General features: G+C 37.2%; 1 protein-coding gene and 3 long non-coding RNA genes across 8 annotated transcripts; 2 read left to right on the forward strand and 2 right to left on the reverse strand.

Annotated features, from left to right (window-relative positions):
* Window positions 1-6,276: 6,276 nt before the first annotated feature.
* On the forward strand, window positions 6,277-25,176 carry LOC129761977 (zinc finger protein 501-like). Of its 5 annotated transcripts, none has more exons than XM_055759865.1 (14): window positions 6,278-6,457; window positions 6,700-7,088; window positions 7,140-7,223; window positions 7,280-7,363; window positions 7,420-7,503; window positions 7,557-7,640; window positions 7,696-7,779; window positions 7,831-7,914; window positions 7,968-8,051; window positions 8,104-8,187; window positions 24,486-24,569; window positions 24,625-24,708; window positions 24,762-24,845; window positions 24,897-25,176. In XM_055759865.1, the coding sequence occupies exons 1-14, from the start codon at window positions 6,435-6,437 to the stop codon at window positions 25,043-25,045; spliced, it is 1,485 nt and encodes a 494-aa protein (XP_055615840.1). In that variant the 5' UTR covers window positions 6,278-6,434; the 3' UTR covers window positions 25,046-25,176. The 5 variants fall into 5 exon arrangements, with proteins under 5 accessions (XP_055615868.1, XP_055615878.1, XP_055615840.1 ...); XM_055759874.1 differs by having other exon boundaries at window positions 6,301-6,555; XM_055759885.1 differs by having other exon boundaries at window positions 6,346-6,457; window positions 6,540-7,088.
* Window positions 14,580-15,260, reverse strand: LOC129762001 (uncharacterized). The gene is made up of 3 exons (XR_008740522.1): window positions 15,014-15,260; window positions 14,817-14,941; window positions 14,580-14,740 (listed from the first exon to the last, which is right to left on the reverse strand). It is a non-coding gene; the product is annotated as an uncharacterized LOC129762001 (long non-coding RNA).
* On the reverse strand, window positions 17,819-19,378 carry LOC129761993 (uncharacterized). Its single transcript, XR_008740519.1, has 2 exons — window positions 18,786-19,378; window positions 17,819-18,726 (listed from the first exon to the last, which is right to left on the reverse strand). It is a non-coding gene; the product is annotated as an uncharacterized LOC129761993 (long non-coding RNA).
* Window positions 19,183-20,747, forward strand: LOC129761999 (uncharacterized). The gene is made up of 2 exons (XR_008740521.1): window positions 19,183-19,780; window positions 19,840-20,747. It is a non-coding gene; the product is annotated as an uncharacterized LOC129761999 (long non-coding RNA).
* Window positions 25,177-26,900: the final 1,724 nt, after the last annotated feature.

Raw genomic sequence — 26,900 nt, forward strand, 5'->3', positions numbered from 1 at the left:
AATTTTCGATATTCGTAATAAAACTTTTTATTATAATAGAAAATCAATTACAAACAAAATTTTCGTATAGGATTTCTCACCATTTGCAGAAAAAAAAATTCATTCACATAGAATACTTATTTTATTCGAAAAAGTTAATTTTCATTCATAATTTACACTTTAAAATTCGTTTTCCCTTCTCAAGAACACATAATAATATTCGCTTCATAAACACGAGCTGTTCCTTTCAGTTTCAGAGATTTTTTTTATTCAAAATATATATTTTTATTAAGGCTCATATGGCGTCAGCCTAACGGGGCCGGGAGTTCAATATTTTGACAATGTTTGCCTACAACTATGTTAGTAATATGTAACCGATTTCTCGCGGTTGGCTCGAGGTTAGTATTACAAGTGTTCTCATAGTTGGGATGTTGCAGTCTTCAATGCTCGGTACGTGTGCCCGACACGGGAAACTTCCTATTGGGATGCAGCTGACCGTTAATCAGCAACGCCCCCCTAGTCTGCACCCCATATCTAGCGTGGTGCGTCTTTCTCGACTCGAGGAATCCAGGATAGAATGATCACTAGCCGGCGCAATCATCAGCTCGTGTAGAGTTGTCATGAGCGGTACAACCTTTGGCTCTTGTTGAATCATCAGTGGACTGCACAACCTTCGGCCCGTGTATCTGTAAAGAGTGTGTTTATAGATCGGATAGGAGGGATATGAATCAAGGACACAACGAAGGAAACATCATTAAACGTTGACATCGGCGTTTCTGAGGAACAGGTATAGATGGAGCAGAAGATCAGGATCACGGCTACCTAAGATATCCCGGACGGGGATATCCGATTGTCTGCCTTGTGCCCTCAATGCTCTGGAGAGCTGAGAGCGGGCAGCATGGAACCGGATACACGACCAGACAACATGCTCGATGTCGTGGTAGCCATCGCCACAATCACAAAGATTGTTTGCTGTGAGCCCAATGCGATAAAGATGCGCGTTTAGGTTGTAGTGATTGGACATAAGCCGAGATATCACGCGAATGAAATCACGACCTACATTCAACCCTCATTGAGCGGATTGCCTCTATTGAGCTGAGACTGTCTGAAAAAATAAAATAATGGTCGATGGGCAATGTACGGTAAGCTACCTCTGATTCGACATCTAGCTAATTGGACAGATCTGTAATGCGACACGAATGACACGACACGACACTGAGCGAGCATGTCGTATTAAATATAAACTACTGTATTTAATATTTAAAAAAACATCGTATGGAACTTGCAAATTTATTCATATTTATATTCATTTACATATAATACTTATTTTGAAAACGCGTTCATTCCATCTGAAAATGTATCATTACGTTTGACGCTTCCCAAACTCGGAATACGAAGCTGCCGCCAACGCAAATTATAGATCGCACATGTGCTAGTTGGCAGGATGTATCATTTCTCATGGATCCATTGTTCAGTCGTAAGCGCGTTGAAAGGATAATGCATAGGATAATCATCCCGATTCTGTCAATTCAAAGTTTTTTTTTTAATTTTCCCTAGAAAATCAAATGATTTTGCAACAAAATGTCGACAACATTGTGTTTTTATAGACAATTAGCCTGTGATTTTCGAAATCTACGATTGTGGATATCCTCTTTAAAAAAAAATCAGTCGCTATGAGTATTAGTTTTATTACAGTGAAAATTGTAATCTGAAAATCCTCCAGCGTATACAGTAAGCTACATTGAATGCGACATTTAGCTAATTGGACAGACCTGTAGTGTAACAATTTTAATTGGATATTTTTGTAAACATCGAGTTCGGGGCCCAAATTATGGCTCCACACTGAAAGTCGCCACCAGACGTCAACACTGTATCATTCTCATCGCGCTAATGTCCAATTACAGGTCAAAATCCTCTCCAATGCGACACTGAGTGGTAAATTAAATATCTGGCAGGATCGAGACAGCGACCGATTAGTTTGACGTGAAATTGATTCATAGTAAACTGTATGTAAAGGTGATATTATGAAGCAGATGTTTGCGGGGGAAAATCAAGACTACAAAATGGAATCGAAAAAAAATTACGAGCGATAAAAAAACATCTTGGACAATGTTAGGTTGAAATGTTAGTTAAAAAATCGAAAAATAGAAAAAAAAAACAGTGGTTACTCACCATCAAACCAGTTTTACGCTACTGGTCCCAGATAGAGATGGGCAAAACGGTTCATTTCAGTGAGCGGCTCAGAGCCGTGCGCTCAATGAAAAGAGCCGGCTCATTTGAGCGGCTCGGCGGCTCTTTTCAGGAAGCAGTTTATTCGGGTATGGGACGTAAAAAATTAAGCTTGAAACAATAATTAGTGCAGAGAATAGAAAAAATAATATTTCACAGAAGATTTTCTCATATATATTTCTATTAAAAAAATCTTCATTAAACATTTTGATTTATGAACATTATTTTTTCAATGTTTCCTGACGTAAGTCTACTACGTCTTTCACTACAAACTTGTCCTGCTTTCGAAAAAATTCGCTCACATGGTACTGAAGTCGCCGGAATACATAATATTTTCAAAGCAATTTCGTAGAGCCGCGGATAGATAGATTTCCTTTCCTCCCACCAAAGCAAAGGGTCGCTTGTTCTCAGCAAATATGGCTCCACTAAATATTTATCTAACTCAGCTATTGCAGCAGCTTCTGGATCATGTGGAGCTTGAAGATTGCCAACCAATGCATCAAACTCCTCCCATACAGATGACCGCGCTTCATCACCAACGATTGGTGCTGGTTCTGCAGGCGTGTATTCTATGGATGTCATTTTTAGCGTCCTTATCAACGACTGGTATGCATTGTTGTACTTTATATTATCCCCAAAACCTTACTGCTTGAAGCGCGGATCTAGCAGTATTGATTGGGCTACCAATTCGTCTGACTCAAGATCTGCAAATCGTTTTACCAGCTCCGAAATCAATTCATTACACAGCTTTTTTATAATCACGGGAACTGATCATCATGACGAACATGAACATGACGAATCATCAGTCGGGAGATTTAATTGTTGAAGGAACACGCTCAATGCTTGATTTGCATCTCATTCCTACATACTTTTACACACTAATGTATCCCGAAGGCAAAATCCACAGCGTAGCTACTCCCATCTCTTTCACCCTGTACTTGAAGAGGATTGTTAGAATGAGAATCAATCGTTAGGTTCATTTATTCATTTCTGTTTACACTCTCGTTGATCACATTCGTGATGACAGTGGTACAGTGTCTGCGTCTGGTGACGACCTTTAATTCGGGTCTCAAACTCGATAGTGTAATTTCTGTCAGATCATCAGGAACGAAGGCAATTTAAAAATCTTAACAATTGAATGAAAATTTCTACATCATGTTATTTAACTAATCGAAACACTAATTCCTGACTATAACGCTATACATTTCCGACATTTTTATAGAAACTTTCCATTAGAATATAAAATTGCCTTCAAACACAATTTTCGTATGAGAATTTTTCACCACCTGCAAAAAAGTGTTTTTCATTGCAATAGAATACTAATTTTGTCTATACGGAAAAGTTAATTTTCATTCATAATTTCAATTTTAAAAACGTGTTATTATTATTATTATTTATTATTATAGAGTTATGGTACTTCTCAGCATTGAGCTGGAATATTCATCAGTGAGATGGCCCACCGGGACTGGCGGAAGAATACTCGCACCAACAATCTTATTGAAACCATCGTTCCTTGTCCCAATGATTTCTGCCAGCTCCACCACATTCGAAATTGTACGGAACGCCATTACCTAAGGCTATTGCGAACGAAAACGTAACTTTTCATCAATATTTTATAAATTTATCGATGCATATGAATATTCACAATAGGAAATGCAAAAACAAATGAAAAAATCTTTCGAAGTAATAAATCTTGAATGCGCTGCGGTCGCAGATTTTTTGGTTATTAGTCAACAGAAACAAAATGTCATTATTTGATCTATCGAACATTTTATTTTTCCACCAATTTTTTCTATAGGAGGTTTAATCGAATGGTTTTGTCCTACATCACAATGTATGTTTTTTTCATCGAAGAAGTGCTGTGGTATTTTTGCATTTTATTAGGTTTCTTTTATTGAAATTGAAACTTCTTCCGTACTTCATTGCTTGAAATCGAATTTATTGCCCAATAAAGTTATTCGAAATTAAATTGATGGTATTTGGTAGCTAAGAAATTAAGCTATTATTTGGTGCAAAAACTTTATAATATGATTGCTTCCCAAAGACATGAAAAATTATTAATGTTGCTGTTAGATTGTTCGAACAGCTGGTCGTTAGCTGGCTAACAAAGACGTTGTAACAAATGAGCTCTTGTAGCAAACATATTATTGAAAAATAAGTAGAACAAACTTAAGTTAAACGGTTTCATTGTGATTCAACATAAAACAAACAAATAATGTACTGAAAGCTAAGAAATTATTAGACAAGTAACCTCTTTCTTCATTAACCCCTTTGCCTATGATTGAATTTCCAAAATAATGGACCAAATGCAAACAATTCGATGGGTCCACATCGAATAATTTCACTACTTTTCTGAGCGTACTAGCGCCCTATGATATGCAAGTACACCACGAGTAAAATTCGATTTTGTAGATGAATCTAGAAGAGATCGATATTGACCCCTTAGGGTAGAATGTTACATGAACCAACCTGTTATAAGAATGACAAATATTTTAGTAGAAATATTAATGTTGTAATTTGTATTAATAATTATTAATTACTTGATTTTTACTGAATTTTATGCCTATAAGTATTTTGTATGAACGAGAAAAAGATAAATTTTTTAGAGAAATTTGGCTATAGAGGTCGATGATATCACTTCATTCTATAAAGGGGTCTCTTGCTCAAAATAGTCTGGGAATTCCTTATATAAAACATTACTGAGACTCAAATAAAATCGTTGAGTATATGATGAAACCATAATCCGATGCCGTCTTGGACTTTCATGTTACATAAATATACTAGTCAAGTCCTTTCATTTGATACCCATATTGATGGGGTTCCAAAAAAAAACATATTTCGCTATTTTGTGATGACGGCCATTTTTGATTTCCATTTTTCATAAATAACTGTGTTCTACTAGTCAAGCCCTTTCATTTGATACCCATATTGATGGGGTTTTGAAAAAAATACATATTTCGCTATTTTGTGATGGCGGCCATTTTGAATTTCCATTTCTCGTAAATAACTTTGTTCTACTAGTCAAGTCCTTTCATTTGATACCCATATTGATGGGGTTTTGACATAATTTGTAGTCTGCCATTTTGTAACTGCCGCCATCTTGGATTTCCATTTTACATAAATAACTGTATCCTACTAGTCAAGTCCTTTCATTAGATACCCATATTGATGGGGTTTCTAAAAAAATGCATATTTCTCTATTTTGTGATGGCGGCCATTTTGGATTTCCATTTTTCATAAATAACTGTGTTCTACTAGTCAAGCCCTTTCATTTTATACCCATATTGATGGGGTTTCGAAAAAAATACATATTTCGCTATTTTGGGATGGCGGCCATTTTGGATTTCCATTTTTCATAAATAACTGTGTTCTACTAATCAAGCCCTTTCATTTGATACCCATATTTATGGGGTTTCAAGAAAATATGTAATCCGCCAACATTTACAAACATACAAACAGCCAAATAAAACCTATTAAAAAGCAACATGGGAAACATATATTTCTTCCGCACTGCCGCAGGCCACGGTTCGTCAGAACGAGCATACGATCCACGGTTCATCACCAAAAAGCCGGCTCTTAAAAGAAACACGGTTCTTTTATGAACCGCGGTTCTTTTTTGAACCGTGGTTCTCGAATGAACGGCTCTTAAATGAACCACGGTTCACAAAAGACCCATGGCTCATTTAAGAGCCGTTCATTCGAGAGCCGCGGCTCATTTTTAATGAACCGTGGGTCGTACGCTCTTCCTGACGAACCGGCTTAAATGAGCGGCTCGTGAGCGCTCGCCCATCTCTAGTCCCAGAAGTGAAACAATGTTGCCTTACCTCGAAAGAAGGATGGCTCCACTGAGCCTTTTTGTTCTAAACTTAAAATTTATTTACTTCACTTTTTGTATTCTTTAATAGAAACATAAAATATATAATGGAACTAATCTAAATTGGAATATGCTTTTTCTGACTTTTCTGTGCACGTGTTATGTGGACGGTCCCTTATGATTTCTTTCATTTTTTGATGTGAAGACCTCCTGTCGTCCCGTTCGAAGATAGTACAGAAAATCTTTTGGCATCCCTGGTTTATTTACTTATTTGCGGCTTATATTGCGGCTCAAAAGATTAACAACGTTAAACACAAAAAAAATCTTGTTTTGTTTTGCCCACGAAAAAAAGGGTTAGCGATTGGGCAGTTTTGTAAATTCATTTGAATAAATGAAATTTCGTTGAAGTGAGATGGCGTTTGTTAGCAACAACCTGTACGTTTATGGTGATGCTTTTTCATATATTCCCTATAACTTGAATACTATTCTTCTTTCGATTACATTGATGAATGAATAGCATGATAGGAAGTGAGGTATTTACACTGTTTTCAACATAATTTTTTTGTGATTAACGAACGTACATGAATGCTTCGAAAATTCTCAACGAACAACTGCCTTTCAATCTATCGAGCATAAACATCATGACACTGATCATCGACTATCTTACATTTCAACAGTGAGCAGTGCAGCTTTTGTACTGATATATGCAATAAAGAATTCCATCACACGATGGTCCCCACTCAACATCAAGAGCAGAAACTGAAAACTATCCTACAGAAATTTAACTGTTTCATTTCCCAATTGAGTAGTTATACAACGTGTGACAAATGTCGCCAAGAATTTATAACCGTTCACAAAATTCCCGAGAGCTGCTTCCAAATTTTACCCAACGCCGAACCGTCAGATATCAAGATGGAACCAGAGTTAATGATAGATGACCACGAGCTATCGGATAATGATAACATTGTTGAGGTGAGCTTTGCGCCAATTTCACAGGAAGCCGTAATGCACATCAAACAAAATAAGGGAGAGGTATTGATGAAAGACCACATACAGTTACACTCGGGTAAGAATGTGGTGTTATTTTTCGTGTACATTGACTGATCATCTATTTCAGGAAAGAAACCACTCAAATGTGAAAAATGTGATAAAACATTCAACACAAAATCAAGACTCAAACTGCACGTACGAATTCATGCAGGTTGGTTGAAAAAAATACTATTCACTAAACCATTCAGTAGCATCATTTCTTTGCAGATGAACGTCCCTATTCTTGTTTGGTTTGTTCGAAAGCGTTCAAGTATCATACAACGCTCAAAAAACATATTCTTACTCACACTGGTTGGTAAATTATTTTCTAATATAATGAACAATTAAGCAGGGTAATTCCTTTGCAGATCATCCTACTTATTCTTGTCCACATTGTCCGAAGGCGTTTTGGAATCCTTCAACGCGCAAACATCACATTCGTTCCCATACAGGTTGATAAATAAGTTTTACTGCAATGAACTATTCATCAGAAGTTTTCCTTCAGGTGAACGTCCGTTTTCTTGTCCACGCTGTCCTAATGCATTCGGGGATCGTGGAACGCTTAAGCGGCACATTCGAATTCATACGGGTTGGTAAAAATGTTTCCCTAAAATGAATAATTCAACAGAGTAATTCTTTTGTAGGTGAACGTCCCTATTCGTGTCCACATTGTTCCAAAGCATTTACGAATTTTACCCCGCTCCAACTGCATATCCGAACTCATACGGGTCGGTAGATATGTTTTACTGTAATCAACTATTTACCAGATTTGTTTGCAGGTGAACGTCCCTATTCGTGTCCACATTGTCCCAAAGCATATATACATTCTACACCGCTTCGAAAGCACATTCGAACTCATACGGGTTGGTGAAAATGTTTTACTATAATTAATCATTCACCAGTTTTTTTTTTGTAGGCGAACGCCCCTTTCCTTGTTCACATTGTTCGAATGCATTTATGGATGCTGCAACGCTAAAGAGGCACATTCAAATTCATACGGGTTGGTAAATAAGTTTTACTGGATTGAACCATTGGCCAGATTTTTTTTGTAGGTGAACTTCCCTATTCGTGTCCACATTGTCCCAAAGCATATGTGCATTCTTCATCGCTGCAAAAGCACATTCGAACTCATACGGGTAGGTAAATATGTTTTACAGTAAGGCGTCATGCACAAATTACGTAATGCATGAAGAGGTTGAGGGGAATGGAGGTTGTGTTACTTAATGTGGCATGGAGGCGTGTGTGTGGGAGGGAGTTATGGACAGAATACCTAAATGAAATAACACGCCCCTATATGCTTGAGCACCTGGCTTTGATTCTGAGTCCGAACAAGGTATGTTTCCTGAGCCAATATGACAGAGCTCGGTTTGAAATGGGCCAAATAGCGGCCAAAATGCAGGCACTGTCCACGCAACCGGACATCGACTGTAGCTAGTCGGTGTAATTGGTGAGTACCGTTTTCGTGTGACGGATCGGTGAAAGTTAAGCGCGATTCACATACAACATCCACGTCACGTTCACGTTCCGTCACGTCACGTTGCGTCAATTATTCGACCATGAAATTCCTATTGAAGCATTCACATATCCCAGCAACGGCAAGTCGAAGTTGCCTTTGCCGGTGTATGTGAATGTTCGCATAAGAACTGCTTGGAAGAATAATTGACGCAACGTTACGGGACGGAACGTGAACGTGACGTGGATGTTGTATGTGACTCGCACTTTACTGATATCTGACAAGGCGGCTCAAAAGTGGAAGCGAATTTACAAGGGAAGAATAGGAGAAGAAGAAAAAAAGAAACAATAAATAAAAAGGGTTTTGGCAAGATTATGCAAACGGGAGCTTTAAGGCGGCTCGCACACCGCAGCAATAAGCAACTAGCAAACTGCAGTACACAATATGCAACAGGAAACATATTTTGTTGTTCTTCGCATACCAGAGCAATAAAAACCCCTGACATTATGCAAACAATCGCCTTAATGTACGAAACTTGTCAAAATATGAGCGATAAGTTGCTATTCAACCGACACGCCGTGTTGCTAGCGACATGTGTTGCTCTGTAAAGGCGACAGCGATATCGTATTGCGTCGGTGTGCGAGATCAACAAAGATTAAATGGAAAAATCCATTGGTGATAATATTGCTTATTGCATGTTGACAGTTGCTAGTTGCTCATTGCTCCGGTGTGCGAGCCGCCTAAGGCGCCTCGCACACCGGAGCAATAAGCAACTAGCAACTATCAACATGCAATAAGCAATATTATCGCCAATGGATTTTTCCATTTAATCTTTGTTGATCTCGCATACCGACGCAATACGATATCGCTGTCGCCTTTACAGAGCAACACATGTCGCTAGCAACACGGCGTGTCGGTTGAAGAGCAACTTATCGCCCATATTTTGACAAGTTTCGTACATTAAGCCGATTGTTTGCATAATGTCGGGGGTTTTTATTGCTCTGGTATGCGAAGAACAACAAAATATGTTTCCTGTTGCATATTGCGTATTGCAGTTTGCTAGTTGTTTATTGCTCCGGTGTGCGAGCCGCCTAAGGCTAAGGTTACTTTGGATCGGAGTACGCACGAAAATTTGATTGTACGAATAGAAACAAACAATTTTGTTCGATAGAAGCTGACGAATTCGAACGAAGCAAAGGGGAAGCAATGTAACCACACCAATGCAACTCAATGTGGTTGTTTACTTTCACTATTGCATACAATTCGTGCGATCACTTTTCTGCATCCAGTGTAACCGCTGCCTAAGGGCATCCGCACCAATGCGTTACTATTCAGGGTTTCTAGTCGCGAGTTTGTTTGTTTCTTTGTTTTTAAGAGGCTTTAAACTTTGCAGTTCATTCGCCTCCAATGTAGTCGCGAGTTTTAGCCGTTGTCAATTTATGAACTCTTCGATTTGCGCACCCGTCGTTGCTATCGCGGTTGCTATAGTATCATTTCTTTTTCGCACCGCAGGTTGCTAAATACGATTGCTATTACTAGAATAAATGACAAGTGTCAGTTGATTATCTTTTCGTCGCGTTCATTTTTTGATAGATAAATGTAATATTGTGCGTCTATTCCCTAACTGGACACGACGGTTCGAAACAGTCGCGATTGGAACGGTCGTAAAAATAGTCGCGTTTGCTTTTGACAGATAAATATGTCATATGTGACAAATCATACTATCGTCACAGCAGTGGAACTCCATACAATTCTCTAACTAAAAAGTGTCCACATTTTCATCGCTTGTTTACGTGAAGAATATAATTTTTTCAGGCACACTTGATTTGAGAGTGTATGGATTTCTAGCTGTCTTGACGCAAGGTCTTTAATGAAAAATGAGAAGATGGGAAGGTTTATATAAACATGTTTATAATTACATAAGTTTATTCAAATATTAATATTGCCCTTATTTAACTATTCTGTGCAATTTTATCAAAATTTGAAAGAGAAATTAAAAAAGGAATGTTTTTTTCAATATTTTTATGAGATTAATCTATTAAAAATCCATGATTACCTTTGCTTTATTATTTACCCCCCATTATTTGTTAATTTTTCCTGCTTTTCGTTCTTTGACCTATCATTTTAAGAGGTTTGAAATTGCGACAAGATAGAAATTTGGTGTGAAAGAGCGAATTGTAGAAAATTAAGTCGCAAATTCTCTAAACTTTATAATTAATGTTTTTATGTAGTATTTAATTTTTGAGTTTGTTTGAATGACAGATTGAAGTTGATTCATAGAAGAATAAGATTTCATTTGATATTACGATTTTTGAAATCGACTCAATGGTTGTAAAATTATGACGTTTTGGAAGAAATCTTACTTATTTAATCAGCAAAAGGCCCACGTGGCATGTGCTGTACACAAAAATCGTCTCCATTCACATGAATTTAATTTTTTTTTCCAATTGTTAACTTTCATTCTCATATCAAGGATCAACATATCATATCTTTCCATTAATCCGCAAACATGCCTAGTAGTAACTTAGAAAAAAACAAACTCATAAACGACAAAAAGAGTCTTCGTATATTTTTTATATATTTTTCACAGTTTTATAGTAGTTTTATAGCGCTTTTTTAGTTGGAGTGCCTTTTAATAGGCAGTTCGCCAGTTGGAGCACGCGTCAATCAAGAAGCAATCATCCGTCATAATTGTATGTCAGTTTTACTCAGTTTTTCAATGCCATTTTTATCGAAGAGTCTTTGAACGTTAAAATCAAAAAATTAAGGCACAGTATAAAAGTATTTAGTTTTGCAGTTTGTTTGACAAATGTATTCGTTTGAAAATATTTATTAATATATATACATATATAAAGTGGATTATATCACATCCACTATTCAAGGAAGTTAATGATAATTTCTACCATCAATCCAAATGCAGTAATCTTAATTATTATTATGGCCGCACTAAAAGACATGAAAAACAACAAGAAAAACGCGAACTTTGAAATTTGTGAACTATTGCAGTATTACTGCAGTATTATTGCAGCCATTCCATGCCAAACTGATATAGTGGTTTTCAGATTTTCGTGAAAATTGGTGGCTTGTTTTCTTTATGGTAAAATATTGAACCTGTATTATTTTTTTGTTGGATCTCAGCAAACATTAAGTCGTATGAATAGCTATAATTGGAGGCGATATACATACAACCAAGACACATTTGTATGATATATGATGCATATAACTAGCAGATACACGCAAAAGTGGAGGCTATATACGTATATGGCATATTGTGTACGCATATAAAGCCGTATATAACGATATGCGATGCTTTTTGGACTGATATGCGATTTGATCCGACAATGTTACCACTCAATCCATCGATGACATGGAAAATCGTGTTTTTGCATTTTATGCGAGTTTAGATATACATGATCGATATTTTGATTGATATTTTATGCGATTGTGATTTGATACGAATTTATGTAACTTATCATATGCAAAGTAATACGATTTAATGTTTGCTGGGGTGATTCGATTTTTTTCACTTTTTCCCAAAAATGACTTTTATCAAAATCTCATAACTTTTGAACCACCAAGCCGATTCAGATTATCGATACATCAAATTGAAGTTAATGAGCTAGTCTTTTTAGTGAAAAAATGTCAAACTTGCAAGAAATTTGAATTTTTTTCTTGTAATTCTTGATTGTATCCGTTTTTATAGTTTACATGGTTTCGGGACCAACGGCGCTATATTTTTCTATATTTTTTTTCTTGAAAACTGAGGATTTTTAACTCAAATTTTTTTTTTGTTCTTTTTTTCTTTTTTGAGTTATAATTTTTTAAAGTTAACCGATAGTTCGGAATATTAATTTCTTCCCCTTTTTCCTATTCTCAAAAATTCATAACAATTGAACTGCTAGAGCGATTCAGATGATAGATATATCAAATTAAAGCCTAGAACTTTTTGGAAAAATATTGCACTTGCGAAAAAAATTAATTTTGTTTTCTTGATTAATAATTGTATGTTTTTTTTATAAATAAAAAAATATTTTTTTGCAAGTGTGAAATTATTGACTTGAATTAACTATGTCGATTATCTGAATCGGTTCAGTAGATCAAAAGTTATGAATTTTTGAAAAACGTAATTTTTGGAAAAAAGGAGAAACATGATTTTTTGAACCATCGGTTAAATTTGAAAAATCATAATTTAAAAACGAAGAAGGACACATTTTTGGATATGTTGTCTAAAAAATCCTCAGCTTTCGAGAAAAAATATAAAAAAATTTAGCGCCCTTGAATGAAAACTATAAAGAACAATTACGAACAATAATTGGCATGGAATATATATATAGTATATAGTTTGGTGTTAATTTCCACGGCAGCTAAAAAGCTGTTTACTAAAAACTAATTGACGTCAACGTTTCATTACCTTGTAACTTCTAGATACAATACCAACAGAGGGTATTTAAAAAAAATGGCTTTTTACGGGGTGTGTTCGAAACTGAAAAAAAAGAAATTTATTCAGAAATCATATTTTTAAGTTGTTTTTTAAGCGTACATACATTATTTAGTCGTATAATTATTGTATCATTCAATTTATTCCGATGAGAATGCTTTAAAATATTTCAACTGATGCTCTTACCACATTTTAATTTTTTTTTCAATGTTCAGTTTCTATGGCGAAGCTTCATTCGTAAATTACACATTTGTCATCATTGGTGGAATACGACCATAAATGTTGTTATGAATAGAAAAGCAAGTTATGATTACAATACATATGGGTTTATTTTGATAATGCATTATACATAAGCCGATAAAAATGCATTATAATATTTGTCCACAGCGTTTCAGCGTGTATATGTATATTTTATTCAATTTTCAGTTCATAATTTCTATCCCATTCGCCGTGTTTATCATGATGATGCTAACATTATATACGAACCTCCCACCTTATATATGATGTCTCCCACCCTCTTAGAGACAACTTAACAATATGTTCAATTTTTAGAGCGTAAACCATCTGTCAATTATTTCACTGTTTACATTTTCTTGCCACAAATCGTTGCCACTTTTTTCTCTCAAGTTCCACTTCTCTTCTCTGCTATCGTGTTTTCGTGAGATTTAAATGAATGATAACAGCATGCAAAATTCAATTCTTAAAACGTTCAGCATCGTCGGGCTAATATAAACACATAATATCATTGTTCATAAGGCTACCACTTCCTGGGATTATCACGATTTACGCGAAGTGCAAATCAAGAATTTGTTACTGGAACATAATTCATGAATAAGGAGGAATAATAAGACGTAGCAAACGACTTTCCGAAAGCATGATGTAGACAAACGAACCTAGCTGATGAACTTGATTCTATACTACATGCATATGGAATGACTTCGAAACTCTTGGATAGAAACTATGCGGATACGAGTTTACACAAAAAAAAAAATATGAGTTAAGCTGTTTCCAATGGGATCTTCATCAGCTCTTGCTTCTTGGCGAAGTTGCCATTGCAAATAGAGAAATCATGTGAAACCGAGGATACCCAGAATTATAGGACAGAAGTTAATGTTCTGAATTCTGAATTCGTTTTTTTGCGGCACCAAAGAATTCATTGGATCCAACAATGAACCGAAATTTCTCACTTTGAGTTCTTGTATCTGTGCATGAACAAACGAAGCTTTCATAACGAGGGAGTCAGTTCGTTCATACAAAATATCGTTAGATGACAAAATACTGTCGGTAATATAATAAACCAATTGTAGACTATGATATGGAGCTTCCATCATTAACTTTGAATACACATCTCCCGGTTGCACAAGGATGTAATTCGTCCACTTTTCCCACGAAGCGTATAACGCAATGCAGTGCGAGTATATTGCTCTCAACTGTTTGATGCAATTGGAAATTTCCTGAGTGGCTGGCACTCCTGCTTTTGCTTTTTGTTCGAAATACAGTTTTTTTGCTCACTATTTTCCACAATGTATGTGATGTACTCTCAACGGAATGTTAACTTTAACGCCATTTTGATAACAACTTGGTATTTATTCTCAAATCGTTTAATGTGTATAGCTTCTTAGTCTTTCTGTGTTCATTCTTTTGGATGTATGATATCGGTCATATCCGCAGTCTGCTCCATTGTCCATCTCACATCCCATCTCTTTGTACGTCGGGTTCGATAAATGTTGTGTACGAAATGAACGAATGTAAAATCTTCTTTTGGTCCAAAATTTACAGCTGGATCTTCACTCAAATCCTGAAACAATAGAGTTTGTATCACTGGTTTCCTTAGAATGAAAGTTAGATGGTAGTGATTTGTTATTTTTTCTTACTATATTGTTTCTCTCTGTATTTTCATAGCCGTCACTATCATGACCTGATTCCAGGAGCTTCAAATTACGAAAACCAGCATCCTCACCAAAAAATTTGTTCGGAATGTCAACCGCCTTCTGGAAATCTATAAATATTTATTATTACAAAAAAATACAGGAAAACTATTGTAGTCCAACCGTAAAATTGTATATCGAACCTTTTTTTCAGAACACTATTTAATCAGTTAATTTATTTATGGCTTGTTTTTAACTTGCTTTTTGACATTTGAACAAAGTTGAAGGGGTGATCCGTATGGGTTTTCCATGAATTCAATCACCCCTCGAAAAAAGCGAAGATTTAAACAGGCAGCTGAAATGACATCAGAATCCAACAGTCAAGTAAATTCACAATATATAAACTTCCGAAATAATACTTCAGAGCAGAATCACAGAAAAACAACACAAGACGAATGGAACCCACAACAGATGTTTGACATTTGTTGAAAATAGCAACACTTGGCTCGGCTGCTATCGCGTTGCCAAATTTGTTAACTCACTATTCACCGAGAGGCAGATTACAATTTCCCACACCTGTACCGCAACCACCAGTGGGGTTGCTGCGTTATGGTGAGGGTTGTCAAAATGTCTGTAACAACGCTTTGGTGCGGGTGCCCTTATCTTAAGCGGACCTTACACGGTCAACTTTATTGACAATATGATGACATTTGAGAGCATAATGACAGCTGAACATGGCCGACGACGCAGAAATCCGGATTTTCTGATTTTCGAGCATCAATATCGTGACATTTCATATAGATGCATGATGTTGACGTTTTACCTCACGGACTTCCAGAGTGAGTTGCCAGATATGCAAGCGCACATTTAATTTTTGTTAGTCTTTTTTGCGATTGCAATTAAAATTTATAAACTACTGAAATTGTAGGAATCATAAATGGAAGCTTTTGGTTTGGAAAACCGATACTTTGAATAGCAAAATACGGTACTTTTCACGATACAAATCAAAACTTCAAAGTAAACTGACAATGATGGTGAGAGAGTGGATGAAACTTAACAACGTTTTAGGAATTTTTTAACGTTGAACTCGGTCATTCTTTGCGCTAGTGAGCGGGGTGTGTGTTTCTTCACACTCCGCTATAAAATTTGGAGAATGAGAAGATCTGGGGAAATCACAGATGAAAAAAACATCATGTGTTAATTCAAGCTACAGTAGAATCCCGATTATCCGCGGAATAGTCGGGCAAACTCACCGCGATTAACGAATATCGCGATGACCCATTAAAGGACAAAAAAATGCAAACACGAAAAGAGATGTTTCAACATAAAAACTATGTTCTATCAATACAAAAATCAATCAACTATCCATCTATAAGGTCGTGTACACCAGTGGCTAAATAATGTAAAAGTCATGACCACAACAAATGAGCATGGGCCTACCACTCACTAACAAATTCCGGAAAGGCCTATTGATTTACTATGGAACTCGCAGTCACGAAGCCGCTCGCGGATAATCGGGGTTCTACTGTCATAGTCTCATTTATGGAATAAAAACATTTGCTTGCAGATAAAATAACTTGCATATATTTTCGCAAACTAAAATAATCTGGCATCTCTGAAACTGAAAGGAACAGTCTGTATTTGTGAAACGAGTATTATGATGTATTTTTGAGAAGAAAAACCGAATTCTAAAGTGTAAATTATGAATGAAAATTAACTTTTACGAATCAAATTAGTATTCTATGTGAATGCAAATCACTTTTTTTCTGCAAGTGATGAGAAAATCCCATACAAAAATTGTGTCTGAAATTGACGTTATATTATAATAATACTGTTTAGTAGGAATATCTGAAAATTCAGAGGAAGTAGGTTAAGTTAAGGTTAGGACTACGCGCTTCAACTATTTAAATAATACCAAGTAGATATTTTCATTCAAATTTTACCAATTGAAAATTGCCGTTTAGCCTTCTAATCTGATAGAGAATAGTTTGGATCCCAAACTCGAATGTCGCCACTAGCCATCGCGGATATTTTCGTTGTCTCGGGTTGAGGGCGATATTGACCGTGTAAGGTGGAAAAATATTGATTGAGGTTAGATCAGATGTTGAAAGCCTAGCTGTCACGATATTGAAGACACTTATTGTCAATCCGGTTGATCGTGTAAGGTGCCCATTAGGGGATGCCCTAAGGGCATCCGCACCAAAGCGTTGTTACAGACATTTTGACAACCCTCACCATAACGCAGCAACCCCACTGGTGGTTGCGGTTCAGGTGTGGGAAATAGTAATCTGCCTCTCGGTGAATAGTGAGTTAACAAATTTGGCGACGCGATAGCAACCGTGGCTCAGTTGCTATCGCGTGCTGCTATTTCCAAGAAATGTCAAATATCTGTTGTGGGTTTCATTCGTCTTGTGTTCATTTTTTTGTGATTTTGCTCTGAAGTATTATTTCGGAAGTGTATATATTACATTTATCTACCAAAAAATGAACGCGACGAAAAGAGAATCAACTGACACTTGTCATTTCTTCTAGTAATAGCAATCGTATTTAGCAACCTGCGATGCGAAAAAGAAGTGATACTATAGCAACGACGGGTGCGCAAATCGACGTGTTAATAAATTGGCAACGGATAAAACTCGAGACTAGAAGCCTTGAATAGTAACGCATTGGTGCGGATGCCCTAAGTGCGATTCACATACAATATCCACGTCACGTTCATGTCCCGTTACGTCACGTTACGACAGTTACTCTACCATGCAATTCTTATGAAAGCACCCACATTCCGTTTTTCCTGCCAAGATCGGGTCGATGAAATGTCAACAATCGACCTCAAATGCTGCCACCTTGCAATCGAGTTATCGACCTTTCATATGCATTCATCGAACAACTTGACGCCACTTTTTCGCCAACATGTGCAAGGCGTCGACCTGCTTGCAGCGCTGCTTTCAGCACTGCTTGCTGCTTGTTTGTATTGGTTTGTTATTGAAAATGAAAAGGAAATACATTGATCGATTTTAATCATTTTATTGAAAAAAAAAATAATAAAAATCCATGTATAATAAAAATAAGGTATATAATGGAATCGGTGCATCCGGGTTGTCTGGATTGACGATTCAAATCCGACTGAGTACATTGATGAATACCTCCTTGCCCTTGATGACACAGATATGTGGCTGAGGAGGATTCTTCAATGTGCGTGAAGCACGGGATCTCCGATGGGGAAAATTGCTCGAAATACTATCGATGGCCAGGACCTGCTGTTGCTGTTGATGCTGTTCCCCGGAATAGCACCCTGGACTTAAAGGATACTGCTGCGGGAAAGCTGATGCTGTTGGCTGGTGTGACAGAAGTGGAAATAAGCAATGTGGTGATGAGGGAAATCATCTTTCTCACTCGCCGATTGATTGAGTCGGATGTATTCATAGCCGAAACAAAATAAAATGATTAGTAAGTGAAAAGCAGAAATGAATTCCCTACTCACCAGTTGTATGATCCGGATAAAAATGCGAACATTAAAATATCATGCGATTACGTTCGCTTACCTCACCTATTTTCATTCTACTATACAACGGAATCAGTGCATTCGGGTTCTTCCGGGGTGGTAATTCAGCTGAGCAAGTTGATAAATACCTCCTTGTTGAGTTTTCGTGTCTGAAGAGGATTTTTGAATGTGCGCGAAGCACGGAACCTCTAATGGGGAAAGTTCTTCGCAATACCATACCATGGTCAAATTCTGCTGCTGCTGCTGTTAATGCTGTCCCCCGGCATTGCCAACAGGGGTTGTAGGTTACTGCTGCAGGAAAACGGATGTTGTTGGCTGCTGTGATAGAAGTGGAAATCCGCACTGTGGTGATGGGAGAAATCATCTTTCTACCTTACCGATTGATGGAAGCAAACGAGTCGAATGTATTCATAGCTGATAAGACAAGATAAAATAATTAATAATTAAAAAGCCGTAATATATTTCATACTCACCAGTTGTATGATCCATTTGTTTTTGTTTGAGATGACAGTTTAGCGGAGTGGAAAAAAGAACCACCAGTGATGCCATTTGGTTTGTTTAATTATTCAGTATTTCGACTAACGAACTATCCGCGTTGACGATATTGGGGAATAGGCATGACAGTATGGATTTGCAGAAGGAATAAATACACTTTTAAAATGAAAATTATGAATGAACATGATTTTTCCTTAATCAAATTAGTACTCTATGTAAGTGAAAATCACCATTGCCTGCAAGTGGTGAAAAAACGTCATAAAAAATATGTTTGAAGATAATTTTATATTATAATGACAAGTTTTTTTGAGAATATCTGAACGTCTATAAAAAATAATTCAATTTAGGGTCATGACAACGTACTTTAAGTTGAAAAAATTATGCCAAGAAAAAAATTTCATACAAATTTTAGCAAATAAAAACTGATTCGGGCCGACTAATATGATAGAGAATAGTTTGCCTCATTCAAACTAATGCCGTATCCAGATGTCGATACCTAATCGTCGTCATCGTGAATAGGTAACAGCGTTACGGTCGTTGTTAGGTCGATGTTTTTTTCGTCGATTGGATTGTGGGTGCCCACGTACTTTAAGTTGTCATGACCCTAAATTGAATTATTTTTTATAGACGTTCAGATATTCTCAAAAAAACTTGTCATTATAATATAAAATTATCTTCAAACATATTTTTTATGACGTTTTTTCACCACTTGCAGGCAATGGTGATTTTCACTTACATAGAGTACTAATTTGATTAAGGAAAAATCATGTTCATTCATAATTTTCATTTTAAAAGTGTATTTATTCCTTCTGCAAATCCATACTGTCATGCCTATTCCCCAATATCGTCAACGCGGATAGTCCGTTAGTCGAAATACTGAATAATTAAACAAACCAAATGGCATCACTGGTGGTTCTTTTTTCCACTCCGCTAAACTGTCATCTCAAACAAAAACAAATGGATCATACAACTGGTGAGTATGAAATATATTTCGGCTTTTTAATTATTAATTATTTTATCTTGTCTTATCAGCTATGAATACATTCGACTCGTTTGCTTCCATCAATCGGTAAGGTAGAAAGATGATTTCTCCCATCACCACAGTGCGGATTTCCACTTCTATCACAGCAGCCAACAACATCCGTTTTCCTGCAGCAGTAACCTACAACCCCTGTTGGCAATGCCGGGGGACAGCATTAACAGCAGCAGCAGCAGAATTTGACCATGGTATGGTATTGCGAAGAACTTTCCCCATTAGAGGTTCCGTGCTTCGCGCACATTCAAAAATCCTCTTCAGACACGAAAACTCAACAAGGAGGTATTTATCAACTTGCTCAGCTGAATTACCACCCCGGAAGAACCCGAATGCACTGATTCCGTTGTATAGTAGAATGAAAATAGGTGAGGTAAGCGAACGTAATCGCATGATATTTTAATGTTCGCATTTTTATCCGGATCATACAACTGGTGAGTAGGGAATTCATTTCTGCTTTTCACTTACTAATCATTTTATTTTGTTTCGGCTATGAATACATCCGACTCAATCAATCGGCGAGTGAGAAAGATGATTTCCCTCATCACCACATTGCTTATTTCCACTTCTGTCACACCAGCCAACAGCATCAGCTTTCCCGCAGCAGTATCCTTTAAGTCCAGGGTGCTATTCCGGGGAACAGCATCAACAGCAACAGCAGGTCCTGGCCATCGATAGTATTTCGAGCAATTTTCCCCATCGGAGATCCCGTGCTTCACGCACATTGAAGAATCCTCCTCAGCCACATATCTGTGTCATCAAGGGCAAGGAGGTATTCATCAATGTACTCAGTCGGATTTGAATCGTCAATCCAGACAACCCGGATGCACCGATTCCATTATATACCTTATTTTTATTATACATGGATTTTTATTATTTTTTTTTTCAATAAAATGATTAAAATCGATCAATGTATTTCCTTTTCATTTTCAATAACAAACCAATACAAACAAGCAGCAAGCAGTGCTGAAAGCAGCGCTGCAAGCAGGTCGACGCCTTGCACATGTTGGCGAAAAAGTGGCGTCAAGTTGTTCGATGAATGCATATGAAAGGTCGATAACTCGATTGCAAGGTGGCAGCATTTGAGGTCGATTGTTGACATTTCATCGACCCGATCTTGGCAGGAAAAACGGAATGTGGGCATTCACATACAACGGCAACGTAACGACCCGTCAGCATGCGTTCAACGAAAACGACCGGCAGGATTTGTAGAAAAGAATAATTGACGGAGACGGACGGTTCGTTGGATTTTTGTCTGGGCTTTCTGTCTCGGCTTTTGTTTTGATTTTGGTTGTATTTTTTATGCCAACAAATCTCTTAGTTCCCAATTTCGAAGTCAAAATCATTCGCGACTGGCCGAGAAAAATGGTTATATATTATTATTGTTGAATAAGGGTCGGGACTACGGAGTTTAAGCATTAATATAATTTAATGATTTTCATTGAATTTTTCTATATTTAGAACTGATTCTAAGCAAGCTAATTCGATAGAGGGCATTGCAATTTAAATTGTTGTAGATGGCGACATTTCACATTTTACGTGACGGTGCTGGTGCAAGCATTGACTGCATGTATGAATTGGAGGAGACGTTGACGGAACGTGGATGTTCTTTTCCGTAACGTTCTATGTGAATCGCACATTATTAAGTGTATTAAGTATTTCGATCGGAACAGAGTTAGGAGTGATAAGGTGGATAAATTAGGAATAATAGGGAAAAATAAGCGAGAAAGGAGTAACAGTGGAAACAGGTTAGGAAGGCTAAACATCGTAAGGGGAGAGGAAACTATTTTTTGTAAGTGATGCAAATGCAGGGTGTAAACAAAATATGAATTCTCGCGTAACTTTTGAAAAGGTCCTATGTAACAAATGTAAACAAATCGAGTTAATGGATTCACGCTATTAGTTTTCAATCATTGAATGCATTACAAAAACAATCGTTTACGTATCTATCTTCTTCATCTTTTAATCGCCGATGCAAAAAATATCCAATGTACAGATTCGGATTTTAAGCACTCGGCTGTTACTTCAGACGCCTCTTTTCTCCGACGCTCGAAACGTCCGAAGTAACAAAGCAATCAAAACAACACGAAGTCGTACTTCGGTCGTTTTGAGTTTTTGTTTCTTTCAGGTGTTGTTATCTATGTCAGTGCAATTCAACGAGTGATGACAATAATAATCTGTCTTTAGAATGAAATGCTGATGTTTCGATTGTTCTTAAGTAGTTAGTTTCAAATTCTTATCGTGAAACGTAATATGTCCAATGTGCAAACAGGGGCAGTCAAAACGTCCAAAGTAACATTTTTCGCTCCGAGGCTTCAAATTTAAGCTCAAATCACGGAACAACTGTTACGATTGGTTTTTCAGAGTTATTATTGACTGCTAGTGGTAAAAGTAGTGATAAAGATCGATACCTTTGAAGACAATTCGCGGAATAATGTTCGGGTCTTCAACTTCATTTTTCTCGAGTTGACGAAAATGTTACATTGGACCTTTTCAAAAGTTACGCGAGAATTAATGAATATAATTTCAGTTTTGAGCCACTCCAAAAGTGATGCCGTAAAATATTTAGTCATCCGAACAGGCACCGATTAATTCAACTCGAATATCGCGTTAATCTTCCGTATCATGATTTTGTCATGGTTGTTAAGTATATGCTTATTCTATCTGTTATCGCAGAATGCAGAATAAACCTAGAGCACCTTGGTATGTTGCAGTTCGTTAAGAAAGGCACTGTTCTTTGAAAGGATTTGCTCATGTATTCGATTTCAAAGAGGTGTGCGATCTGCCTGAATTCGGGGTTATTGGGTATCAAGGAATAACAAAGTCAGTAATCATAATTAATGCAGATGAAGGACCAGACATGAACTAGTTATAAAAAGCCTATTGATATGGCGAGTCATCATTTGAATCAGTTGAATCTTGATGCAATATTCGTTGCTACATGTGTTCCAGGACGCAGTGCTTTCAATCGAGTTGAACGTCGGATTACACCTCTTTCCCGGGAGTTAGCATAATCATGACGGATCTCAACCACCATGTGCCATGTGCCGGTAATCTCTCAAAATTTTGTTCGACAATGAGGGCTGCCAAGTCAGGAAAAACGGCGAAGTGACGTTGATTGTATCGTTTGAAACTGTTTCCGGAACAAGCTATGAAAGTTGAAATCGGACATTCAAAATTGTGTGAACATTTATGGCATCGAAGTTTCGGTCATTGAGACTTTGACGAAGTGAAGAAAATCGTACGTGATGATCTGGGATTTGGACTGAAAATGAGGAAGTGCGGTGTTAAGTGTGTTTGCGAGATTTATTGTCTAAGGAAGATGAGCCGTATTTCATTCCTAAAGAAAGCGGAAAGTAAATATTTTGCGATAGGCGATCTTGTTCATTCGGATTTGGGAGATCCGATGGAAGTTACGACGCCAGGCGGAAACAGGTTCTATATGACGATGTTGGACGACTACAGTAAATACACGATGCTTTACCCTTTGAAGTCTAAATCTGGAACTGCAGACAAGGTGAAGGAATATTTGTTGAAAACACAATTTGGGCATTTTCCAAAGGTGATCCAAGCGGATGGTGGAGGGGAATTTTGTAATTTACAATTGAGGAAATTTTTTAGTGATAATGATATCTTACACCAGTTGACAGCCCCTTATTCACCTCAGCAGAATGGACGTGCAGAAAGGAAGAACAGATGTGAGATGAAAATGGCCAGATGCTTGCTAGTAGAAGCGGGGTTAGGTAAGCAGTACTGGGCAGAAATCATATTTGCAGCAAATTACCTACAGAATCGGCTGTCATCTTCAACGATCGAGAAGATACCCTGCGAAATGTGGCATAATAAGAAACCATCGTTCAGCCGCCTCAGAGTTTTTGGTTGTGAGGTATTTGTTCGAGTACCAAAAGAAATTCGACATGAAAGCGGTAAAAATGATATTTATCGAGTATGCTGAAGGAAGGAAATCTTGGTTTCTTGGTCTGGTAGCGACTTCAAATTAGGGTTAGAATTTGGGTTCCCTACTCGTTAGTGTAATCTCTATCAGATTAGAAGACACGAAGCCGGTTTTAAATTTCAAAATTTGAATGTAATGTAATTTTCTCAGTTGTTTAGTCAACTTTTCGTGCATAGTGTTTATGATACTGAGGAATCTTCCGGAAAATGGGTGGGGAGACAATCTCAACACAGGTCCGAAATTTGATTGTGCGTGGCTTCCAACGTAATGAGTCTCAACATTGCTGAGAAGTATGGGGTGCGGTCCAGCTGGTCATTCGAAAGCAACAGATTCTCGACAGCGTGCCGATCCACCGGGAGGAGAACCGAAACGTAAGACTGATGCAAAAACGGACACGCTAATCATGCAGGATGTAAAAGAAAACCCACGAACGACGTAAATCAATGAAATAATGAGATGGAAAAATGGTCTATTGATTACCTACTTTTACGTAGTATGGAATACCGAAATGTTTGGAAAAAACTTTCAATATTGGAACGTTTTGATTTCAAATGGGATTACGTAATTTAAGGGAAAGGGGGTTTTGTTTAGCGTTACTTATTGTTACATAGTGGATGATAGGTAGGAAGTCCAAAAACCGGCCTTACGTAAATAGTGTATCATGCCTCATTAACCAGTTTCTTTTTGCAGGTGAACGTCCCTTTTCTTGTCCACATTGTTCGAATGCGTTTATGGATCCTGCAACACTAAAGCGGCACATTCGAATTCACACGGGTTGGTAAAAATGTTTCCCTACAATGAATCATTCAACAGGGTAATTATTTCGCAGGTGAACGTCCCTATTCGTGTCCACATTGTCCCAAAGCATTCACGGATTCTTCAGCGCTTCAACATCACGTTCGAACTCATACGGGTCGGAAGATATGTTTTACTGTAATGAACCATTCACCATGTTTTTTTTTGCAGGTGAACGTCCCTTTTCTTGTCCACATTGTTCGAATGCGTTTATGGATCCCGCAACGTTAAAGCGGCACATTCGAATTCATACGGGTTGGTAAAAATGTTTTCCTATAATGAATAATTCAACAGGGTCCTTTGCAGGTGAACGTCCCTGTTTGTGTCCACATTGTCCCAAAGCATTTAAGCATTCTTCAACGCTAAGAAGACACCTAAAAACACATGCTAATGATACAGTCGGCTTGGGGCAGGAATCACAGGTAACCGTAAAAGAAGAGATAACTGGATGCTGAAGAATCCATAGTTGGAAGCGATTGAAAAATAAAGTGGATTAGTGGAATTCATAAATTTACAAAAAATAAGTTGAAATAACAAAAAAAGAAAGCAAATAGCTCTGATCGGGGTGTTGCCATGTTTTCAATAATCAAGCACTACGAATTCAAACGAATTCAAATACACAAACATTCCACAATTTTGTTAGGCATATTCATCCTGGCGGAAAGGTTAGCGTCACGCATTTGTCAATTTTAAGACATTTGGCATATTTTTTTTTGAACTCCCGAATGCATTTTTCCCTTGGGTGAAAAAATTCACATATTGACGCCTACGATACTAGTAAATAAAGTCCAATTCAGCTAATATTTTGCACAACATTGACATCGCGGATCTTGATATGTCAAATTCCTAATATGATGTAATTGCCTTGATTACGATACGCAGCCAAGCAGCGACGAAGATGAAAAACTTTTAAAAATTGTAAATTTTAGACGAAAAACAAGTTTCCAAGCCAGTTACCAGCAAAAACAACGATTTTTGACGTAGGACTACGTCTTTCATTTCTATACCGGGGTGTAAAATCAAAGTTTCGAAAACGAAAGCGTTACGCCGAAGACCGAGATTTTGAGTGTTAATAGCTCCTAAACAACTGAACGAAATGGTATGATAAACACTTCATTCGAAAGATAAAATGTCTACGCGTTCTATACTTGTTACTTTCTGATCCAAAAACTTGTTTCAATAGTCTTAAATTTGCTTTCAAAATAGGCTATTGAAATCACCAATCGGTATATAAGCGAGCGCCGCTCGGAAATCCACTCAGTTCTAATTGAACAGCGATTGGAGCATGTTGTCGCTGTTGTGGTGAAGCTCTTCATTTATCATGAAAGCGCGGATGAACGGTGTCACCAAGAGCCTGTTTGTGCACCTTAGGCCAGAAGGGAATCCATCAGGAGGAGAGTGATGCTACAAACGGTTCCCCGGGAAGATCTCGAAGCAGCCGCTACACACACACATACACGCACGGAATTCTTTCCGTTTGGATCGAGAAAGATCCGGAAAATAATCTGCCAGTTCCTCTAGGAATTTAGAAATACATTCATGTGAAAGAGTTTATTTGAATGTTTTCTAACCATGTAACACTGTGACCAAATATGTTTCAATCAAGTGCTATTAACAGATGGTTATCGAGTTAGCATTAACCACTGGTGGGCTTCCAGTATCGAGGAAAATGTGGAAATATCTAATCGTTACTGAAAATAATCTGCCAGTTCCTCTGGGAATTTAAAATTACATTCATATGAAAGAGTTTATTTTTAATGTTTTCTATCCATGTAACACTGTGACCAAATACATTAGGTTTTGTGATTTTTCAATCAATCGCAATCAACAGGATAGCTTCTGAAGATTATTCTTCCCCATCAGTAGGATATTTCCGTATCCAATATTGGATGCATAAAACCTTGTGCCTCCAACGTAACGCTCTCGTTTTCGAAGTTCTCCAAATATTCATTCATTCAGAATGAATTCAGATTCAACTTCATACAAATGATCTCTAAATCAACGATAGTCATACGTCACCCTTGCGGTTATACCATAGATATAACCCACTTCCTGTTTTTTCGGTATTGAATCACTCACTCAATTGTTATAAGTCTTAGTTCTCTTGTATAATCATATCAAGTGAATATACATTAATCAATCAATTCACTGATAGATGGTTTCTACGCAGTTGCGAAAGGCATCTATGAATCAGAAATTGTAGGATTCAGAACCTTTTCGAGTATCCTTCGGCTATGGGATGCATTTGAGGTGATTTTATTGAAATAAAATGTATCGTTATAAGGAAACACTGAGTTTTGCATTAAATAT

Source organism: Toxorhynchites rutilus, chromosome 1 (assembly GCF_029784135.1).
Source record: "Toxorhynchites rutilus septentrionalis strain SRP chromosome 1, ASM2978413v1, whole genome shotgun sequence".
In the NCBI taxonomy this organism is placed as follows: domain Eukaryota; kingdom Metazoa; phylum Arthropoda; class Insecta; order Diptera; family Culicidae; genus Toxorhynchites; species Toxorhynchites rutilus.

Excerpts from the sequence above, each read along its gene's own strand:
- LOC129761977 (XM_055759865.1), top strand. The coding sequence starts at position 6,435 with ATGGCGTTTGTTAGCAACAACCT. Across the intron at positions 7,780-7,830 it reads GCATATCCGAACTCATACGG|GTGAACGTCCCTATTCGTGT; the intron begins GTCGGTAGATAT and ends ATTTGTTTGCAG. Across the intron at positions 24,709-24,761 it reads TCACGTTCGAACTCATACGG|GTGAACGTCCCTTTTCTTGT; the intron begins GTCGGAAGATAT and ends TTTTTTTTGCAG.